Source organism: Mustela nivalis, assembly GCF_964662115.1.
Source record: "Mustela nivalis genome assembly, chromosome: 6".
Lineage (NCBI taxonomy): Eukaryota > Metazoa > Chordata > Mammalia > Carnivora > Mustelidae > Mustela > Mustela nivalis.
The window spans coordinates 93,489,242-93,498,671 of NC_139025.1; the positions used below are offsets into that span (position 1 = coordinate 93,489,242).

Sequence of the window (9,430 nt, forward strand, 5' to 3'; positions counted from 1 at the left end):
ATTAGCCTGATTCAGTGATTCTTGCTGGAGAGTGGAGCTATTTACCAGACTCAATTACCAAGTTCTTTTTGAAAAAATATATATATTCCCTGTACTTCTATCTTGACTTTTTAGCATGTCTTTCTAGCATGGTATGGTGTATGAGCATGGGTACACACTTGCAAATAAATATACACATACAACTATAATGTCTTCAAATGAGCATTTGTTAAGATTAATAGATATCTGATCTTTCAAGTATGTTGGGATAAAATAAGGGTTGAGAACTTTTTGTTTGTTGGCATAGAGGCTTTTTATAATAATGATAGTAGTAGTTGATATTTATTGCGTCCAGATAACTTGCCACAAAATGTGCTGTTTATCTGATTTATATCTATTGTCTCATTATCTATCATAATAACCATATGTATAGGTATTATTATCCTTCTTTTGCACACATGGAAACTGACGGTTAGGCAAGTTAGACAAAATGCATGGTCATGGTTAGTGATGCATAAGTAGAGTTGAGCCCATCTCTTTTGAGTTCAAAATCTATGTTCTTAAAAGCTAACCATGGAAAATGACATGGATGGACCAAATTGATGTACTTTGTGCCAACCTGTTGAGAGACTCAGATCCTTCTGTGTACATTTTACTGCATATGAGCTCTTCCTGTATGCACAGGATGTAAAGTGCCTATTAGGCAGACTCCCTCTTCCTGTCACTCCTGATGATGAACTCATGGATTATGGGTTGCTCTAGTGATTTGAAGGAACTATGGACTGTTGCAGTGTGAAGAGTTTCTTTTCTAAATCTCTTTAAAGTTAGTTGATAAATATTCTGAGCACTAAGAATATTTTTTGAGTGAGGCATACGGCAGTTTCTTCCTTGATGTTTTTAGGGAAAATGAGCCATGTAAAATGTTAAAAAAAATTATAAATCAGGCTAGTTTCTGTCTCTCCCTGTATTATTCTCAGGACTGCTCAGGTAGTCACAGGAGTGTACAAATATTGACAGATTTTTGCTATTGTTCTAAGGATTAGTGAGATAATATTTGGAAGGCAGATCAACTTTTTATCTGTACCTAAAAATATAAAATGCAAAATTACAAAAGGATAAATTGAGACAATGTATGTGAAAGTTCTTAGAAAATTACTAATGTATATGGAAATGGAGCTAAGATTTTCATGAGGTTTACTAAATAATTCATCAACTTTGCTATGTCATTGTCTTAGATTAGCCTTATAGTTACAGGAGATCTAAGACTTTTCCCTAGAGTTCACATTCCATTTTCTCAATCGTTTCATTGCAGTCTTCATGTCCTTGTTCCTCAGTGTGTATATAATTGGGTTCAAGAGAGGAGTGACCACAGAATAAAACACAGCAAGGGATTTATCTAATGACCTGATGGGGAACGGCCAGGCATAAATGAAGATACATGGTCCAAAAAACAAAAGAACTACAGTGATGTGAGCAGTCAAAGTGGACAGGGCCTTGGATGACTGGTGTGAAGGGCGTTGTTGAATGGTCACTAGGATGATAACATAGGAGATGATTAGGAAAACAAAAGAACACACAGTGAGCACACCACTGTTAGCAATGACCATGATATCCAACCTATAGGTGTCTGTACAAGCAAGTTTGATAACCCTAGGTAAGTCACAATAAAAGCTATCAACCTCATTGGGACCACAGAAAGGTAAGTTTACTGCAAAGGCCAGCTGGCTCACTGAATGGAGGAAACCCGTCCCCCATGCAGCTGCCACAAGCCCAACACATACATTGCCACACATAACGGTAGTGTAGCGAAGGGGGTTACAGATTGCTATATATCTGTCAAAGGCCATGGCTATGAGGGTCACCAACTCACTCCCACCAAAAAAGTGAAGGAGAAATATCTGAGCAAGGCAGCCCTTGAAAGAGATGACTTTGCGTTTACTGAAAAAGTCAGCAATCATCTTGGGGGCTGTGACAGAAGACAGACACAGGTCAGTGAGTGAGAGGTTAGCCAGCAGGAAGTACATGGGGGAGTGAAGGTGGGAGTCGGAGGCCACAGTTATGACAATAAGAAGGTTTCCACACACAATTCCTACATAGAATACAAAAAAGAACACAAATAGGAAAATCTGCAATTCCTGAGAATTGGAGAGTCCCAGAAAAATGAACTCTGTCACCATGGAGTAATTTGTGTCACTTATTGATTCATTCCAGGAAACAGCCTGTGTAGTTACCTTGGAAAACAGAGTAAGAAGGAAGTCAGAATTATTAGACTCCAATTCAAAGTCTCATTTTGTATTATTCTGCTCACTCACAAAATGAATTTCTGTGGTTTATTACACAAACACTTTCAAAATGCACACAATCTAAACCTACTATTTTATCTTACACTCTTCCTGATGATGCCTTATCATCCACTTATTCAAGTCTACTTAGTATTTCCACTTATCCTAATAATTATCCTAATAAAATAACTTTGTTCATGCTATTCTCTCTGTCAGATTACATCTAGACTGCCAGCCTACATTTAGCTCCTTTTCCTGGAGCTCCAAAACAGTTTATATTCTGTAACCACTCTCTTAGCTCTTAAGTAAATACAATATTATGTGATCTTTACATTTATAGCACCATTTTACAACATCCATTTTTGAAAAAGTACTCTTAGAGGTTTTGTAGCCCATGATGATAATTTTATATTTTGTTTATTGGAAACCTCTCCAACAAACTAAGACAAATCCTTATTCACAGTTTTGCTATGTGAGGCAATTTTTAATGCACAAGTTTTGAATGTAGTCTGAGGACATTTTAATGTCCCTACTTAAGTCTTATTTTTACAAATGTGGATACTAATTATATTCAATTCTTATGGTTATTATGAATTTCAAATGAAGTAGTTAAAGTAAAGTTTTTTTGGAGAGTTTTTGTATTTAGCGAGTGCACAATAGATTTAGATAACTATTAGCAGTAAGATTTATCACCTTCTGATTCATAGAGGAACCCTGGCTCCCCAATAATCATTAATGAATTTTACTTGTATTCTAGAAATAACAATCGTAACAAGAATTTCAGCTCCCTGTTCTTCTGTTTTCCCATCTTTAGAATGAATGTACTGGCTTAAAAGATCTCAACATGCCCACTAATCTAATACTCTATAGGTTATGAGTAAGGGACAGAATTCCAAAATAATTTTCATAGTCTCTCAGAAGCTTGGATAGAAATGTGAGAGCCAAGACAGATGTAGAGATCCAGTCTTAGGAGAAGTTAAAATAAATGAGTATTCTAGAATAGAAGGTGTGAGGCCTTATAGAGAATGGAATTCATACTTACCATTTAGTGATATGGAAGTGCTTAGAAGAAAAAGATTTAATCCAAAATAAAATTAAAGATGAAAAATAGAATAAAAAATAACAGGGAAATAATAACAGGCGATTCAGTGGTGAAATGAAAAGTGAGAAAAATGCAAAAAAAAAATATCACATGAGAGATAATATGAAAGAGTTTAATAGGAGATAAAATCAAAAAAAGGATTCTGGAATGTCTCCTAAGGTATATAATTATGAGTACAGCACAGAATTATTGAAGAATTATGTGCAATTGTTTAATACAAATTTCTAACAAATAGTGAATAGTCTATACATAATAGCCATTGTTAAAGTAGTAAGAACAGGGCATTTGTCAACAGGATGTGGGAGATTTTAAAAAAATGATGTAAATGATTTTATTCTGAGTAATGTGGAAATAGATGGGTCCTAAAGAGATCTGAAAGTATAGTGTGTTATTACCAAATTTCTTGGGGAGTAGTAGTATTTATTTTCAACATTTTCCTAATTGTGGATATTGTGTTGCCTTTACACTTTTCTCTTTCATATCCCAATTCCATTATTTAGCCCTATCCACTAATGCTCTCTATTACTCTTTTCAAAGTTCTGTATGAATTTAGCAATTCTAATTGTATTTCCACGTATAAAAAGTCAAATAATAAAACAAGCATAACCCCTCTCTTCCCTCTGCTTAGCACAGTAATAAATACAATCCTAGCGATCATTGACAACAGAGAGGATGGGATTCCTGTTTTGAGATCATTTCTGATGTCACTTATTGGTTAGGATCATTCTTAAGAATCAAAGTATGCAACTTATAGTGGAACTTCAGTAATTACTTATGTACAGCAACCATTTCATTTCACTGAGAGGACAAACTCGATACTCACATCTCCATAAGAAATATACCAACAGTAATGGCTGGTAAAACAAAAAGACAAAAAGACTTTATAGCATGGTAACAAGAATTCAGATATGCTGCTCCTCAGCAAGAGGAATTTCTTGCTCACTGTGTTAAGACATCTCATTTCCTGAGTGTATGCTATGGAGGAGTGAGTGATGATGATGGATTCTCAGTTACAGGGGACACGCTACCTCTGTAATCCTTTCAAAGCTCATATCTGATTCTTGAAAAATGGCTCAAGGAGTTTGAGAAGAATTCTATTGATTCTAAGTTAAACATTAAGTTTATTGAAGTCAAGTTCTCCAGAGGCTTCGACACTGGCTATAGCATTCATGAAGAGCCAGCTACAGCTATAGGGAAAGAAAATCTTTCCCTATGTACTAAATTAACTTAAAATTCAACAATGAGGGTGTTACATTTGTCCTAAATATCTTTTACCCCTCTTTAAAGAAAAATACCTAAAGTCCTCATAAGCTTCAATGAGAATGAAGTTAGGAGACTTGGGGATTTTAGTACAAAGTTACCGTGTGATTTTGACATGTGATTCAGAATTTCCAAGACTTAGTTTTCCTGTTTACCAATGAGCTCATTGGACCAAAAGCTCTCAAATGTGAAATTCCATAACTCTAGCCAGCTACAGCTATAGGGTAATTTATGATTTATGATTTACACCTATATGTGAAAGAAATATTCCAAGCCAGACTGTATTGTAGAAAGGATGGAAAGAGGTAAGTAAGAGAACACTGCTTTTGGTTATATGAAAAAAGGATCATTAAATAGAAAGGAAAGAAGAGATTAGCCTGAAAGACTCAGAAGAACTAAACACTTAGAACACTTATGTAACATATACTAAGTTTTATAACACACCTAGGGCAATCCTTGTTAATATTCATACTAACTCTTCTAAATATTTGAACTGACCTCACAGGACCTTCCACTTTTCTTGAAGATGCACATGCAATTGAATTCTGCCAATGGGTTCTTACTAATTGAAGCAACTCATTGTCAATAAAATGCTACACTGTGGTTACTTTCACTTTCATCATTCCACCCACCTCCTTCATATCTGGAAGAGACTGCAACAATTTTCAGAGCAAGGAGAGTACAGATTTTCCTTTTAGTACTTTGTCTTGAAGCAAAAAATTTCCAAGAGAATAAAGTGTGCCTGATTCGTGTTCCTTAGTAAGTCACTTGGTTAAGAGCCAGTTATGAGTTGACTGGAGGCAAGTGAGGAGATCTGGAAATAGCCAGCCTGAAGTTTGAGTGCTGAGACTAAATCATATAATCTCACAGGCTTTCCCTTGAGGATACACACAGAATCTTTTTGAGACAGGGGTTGTTGTCACCGTTTCTCAGCTTTCTTAGGTATTTCTAGTACTTCACTGAATCTAAGGGTGATTTTTATTTTCTGTGCAAATGGAACTTTATTTCCTTATATCTATATTTCCCATAATTCTCTTTATATTCCAATATAGTGACATACAATGTGATGTTACTTTCAAGTGTATAAAACATTGATTTGACAATTCTCTACCTTACTCAATGCTCAGTACACTAAATGTAGTCATTGTCTGTCAACATACATTACTACAATATTATTGATGTTATTCCATATGCTATACTTTTTATCTTTGTGACTTAATTTCTTTAAAACTGGATGTTTGTATTATGAATTCCCTTTATTTATCCCATACCCCACCCCTCTGCCTTGTGGCATCCACCAGGTTTTTCTCTATAAAAGTCAATTTGTTTTTTATTTGTTTTGTGTTAGAGATTTCACCATAAGTGATATCATATAGTATTTGTCTTTCTATGTTTGTGTGTGTGTGTGTGGGGGGGTGTCTTTCTCTGTTAAAGGTGACTTTTTTTTTTTTAAAGTCATAGTAAAAGTAAAAAGATAAAGTTCCAATATTAAAATCTGGTTGGATTAAGTAGACAATAAACAATAATGCTTTAGATATAATACAAAGAGGATAGCATATAGCATTTATTACCACGTTAAGATAAAATATAGGAAAAATACCTTCACAGGTAAAAAGAAAGTGTCATTTATTTTTTACTTTTTTTTTTGAGCAGCTTTAATTACAATTCTGCAGCTACAACTGAGCTGAGTCACCACAATTAATGTTTCTTAAATCTTTCATTGGGATGCATCCACCTGATTTCTCAGTCATGCTCTTTCACTCAATAGATTTCCCAAGTTTTACCTGGACAAGTAAAATAAAGATGTCAGCCATCTTCTTTGTCCTAAGCACCCTGGATTAAGTACAGGTATATTATATAAGGTGAGATCTGGGTTGGATGCTTTTCTTTAGGTAATAACATCCTAAATGGCAAAAATGTATCCATTGACTTGGTAGGGAAAGGCCACACATAGAGAAACATGCATGGAACAAAAAGTGAAACCACTACAGTGATGTGAGCTGACAGAGTGATGAATGCTTTGGATAAATCTTTTGAGGAATGTTGTCTGACAATTATCAGAATAAAGATGTATGATACAATTAAGAAAAAGAAGGTGCCCCTAGATATGAAGCCACTGTTGGTAGTGACCCCAAATTCTAGTTTTTAAGTGTCCATACATGCAAGTTTAATAATCCTAAGGAAATCAAAACAAACGCTCCCCACATTAATAGGGCCATAGAAAGGTAAATTTATGACAAAAGCAAACTGAGACACAGCATGAGTTACCCAGTAATCCAAGCAGCTCCTATCAAAAGCATGCACATTTTGGGACTCATTATAGTTAGATAGTGGAGAGGCTTGCAAATTGCTGTGTACCTGTCATATGCCATGGCTATGAGCAGTACCATCTCAACTCCTCTATGACATGAATAAAGAACATTTGTATCATGCAGTTGTGGTGGATGAAAGTCCCAGGTAAATGAAGGAGTGATAGGTTGTGTAAACGAAAATCCAAAATCACTGTTAACATAATGAAGAGGTTTCCCAAGATAATTCCCACATAGCACAAAGAGAAGAAAAGAAAAATGAAGACCTGTATTCCCAAGGATTGTACAAGTCTTAGTAACATAAACTCAGTTACCACAGAGCCATTTACTTGGTCCATTGAATCATAAGGTAGAGAAGACTCTGAAGTGACCTGAAAGAAATGAAAGAAGGATCAGCTGTGAGGCACTAAAAACTATGTGTTAACTGTTGATAATTTAAATTGGTTACTGACAGATCTTTTATTTAATTGATAGTAAATTATTAACAAAATCATGGGAACCCAGAGTATGGGTTAGGTAGTATGACCAAAGCTGCACTCAGAAGCCATCTATTGCATTAAATTTGCTCTTATTTATTCGAGTACATGAAGTAATCAGGCAACTTAAGAAGTTAGAAATGGATGTACAAATTAAACTCAAGGAATTCAGGTAAAAGAAAATAATAAAAATTAAAAACAAAAATAATATATATTGGCTCAGGTGGCTCAGTGGGTTGGGCCTCTGCCTTTAGCTCAGGTCAAGATCTCAGGGTCCTGGGATCAAGCCCCGCATTGGGCTCTTTGCTCAGCAGGGAGCCTGCTTCACCCTCTCTCTCTACCTGCCTACTTGTGATCTCTGTCTGTCAAATAAATAAATAAAATCATTAAAAAAAGTTTTTTTTGAAACAAAAAATAGACGGAACTTTTAAAAGAATAATAAAAACTTAGAAATGAGTATAGAATAGTAACAGTTAACATAATAGTTAAGACACTTCTGAAATCTGTTTCTCATAAGTCCTTAAAAACAATTTGCTCAAAAGAAACACATAAATCATACTTGTAATTAAAATGTTATAGAGAGGCAAAAGGTTTGTATCTTTATAATATAAAAAAGATCAAACCATTCAGTAAAACTTTCAAAACATACTAGACATAATTGATACCAAGAAAGAATTCACAAATGTCAACTCTGTGTGTAGGTATATTCATTTCTTCTTTACAAATCAAAGAAATATGATAAAATATATATTAGTTTCCTATTAAATTACAAAGAATTTTGTAGTTATTATCAAAATCAGGAAGCCTCAGTGAAATAGATATATTCATACATTGCTGGGGAAATACAGTCTGATTCAAGCATTAAAAAATTTTTTTGAACTATGTATCAGGAATCTTGATCCTTATCATTTGGTGGAATAGTACTCCTTACAGAGTTCTATTTGACAGAAAAAGTTTCTGGCACAGAAATGTTCATTACACTCTGCAGTGGAAAAACTGGAAAATTTAAATGCCAAACATTAGTTTTAAGTCTGTTACAATATTTACATATAATGGAATTTAATAGTTACTAAAATAAATATTTATAAAAGAGTTTATAGTAGCACTAGGAAGATTTTTCTCTACAATATTAAGTGCAAAAAAGTAAACAAATTGCATAGACAATATTTTAAATAACAGTAATTGATTCTGACTTTTTTAGAATTAAAAAAATCTCTTTAGTTTTGAAATATTATTTGGTATACATACTTCTTTTGTTTTTATAATTTTTTATATTTCATAAACATATATTTTTATCCCCAGGGGTACAGGTCTGTGAATCTCCAGGTTTACACACTTCACAGCACTCACCAAAGCACATACCCTCCCCAATGTCCATACCCCCCTTCCTCCAACCCCCCTCCCCCCAGCAACCCTCAGTTTGTTTTGTGAGATTAAGAGTCACTTATGTTTTGTCTCCCTCCCAATCCCATTTTGTTTCATTGATTCTTCTCCTACCCACTTAAGCCCCCATGTTGCATCACCACTTCCTCATATCAGGGAGATCATATGATAGTTGTCTTTCTCTGCTTGACTTATTTTGCTAAACATGATACGCTCTAGTTCCATCCATGTTGTCGCAAATGGCAAGATTTCATTTCTTTTGATGGTGCATAGTATTCCATTGTGTATATATACCACATCTTCTTGATCCATTCATCTGTTGATGGACATCTAGGTTCTTTCCATAGTTTGGCTATTGTGGACATTGCTGCTATAAACATTCGGGTGCACGTGCCCCTTTGGATCACTACGTTTGTATCTTTAGGGTAAATACCCAGTAGTGCAATTGCTGGGTCATAGGGCAGTTCTATTTTCAACATTTTGAGGAACCTCCATGGTGTTTTCCAGAGTGGTTGCACCAGCTTGCATTCCTACCAACAGTGTAGGAGGGCTCCCCTTTCTCTGCATCCTCGCCAGCATCTGTCATTTCCTGACTTGTTGATTTTAGCCATTCTGACTGGTTTGAGGTGATATCTCATT

The 9,430-nt window shown here is 34.9% G+C and overlaps 1 protein-coding gene and 1 pseudogene across 2 annotated transcripts; both read right to left on the reverse strand.

Annotated features, from left to right (window-relative positions):
* Window positions 1-1,238: 1,238 nt before the first annotated feature.
* On the reverse strand, window positions 1,239-5,454 carry LOC309867707 (olfactory receptor 4F4; the record flags this gene model as incomplete). The annotated part of the gene is made up of 2 exons (XM_082736775.1): window positions 5,256-5,454; window positions 1,239-2,210 (listed from the first exon to the last, which is right to left on the reverse strand). Exons 1-2 carry the CDS (start codon window positions 5,262-5,264, stop codon window positions 1,239-1,241), a joined length of 981 nt encoding a protein of 326 aa, XP_082592901.1. The 5' UTR covers window positions 5,265-5,454.
* Window positions 5,455-6,447: 993 nt separating this feature from the next.
* On the reverse strand, window positions 6,448-7,270 carry LOC309866614 (olfactory receptor 4F6-like; annotated as a pseudogene). Its single transcript has one exon. The product of its transcript is annotated as an olfactory receptor 4F6-like (transcript).
* Window positions 7,271-9,430: the final 2,160 nt, after the last annotated feature.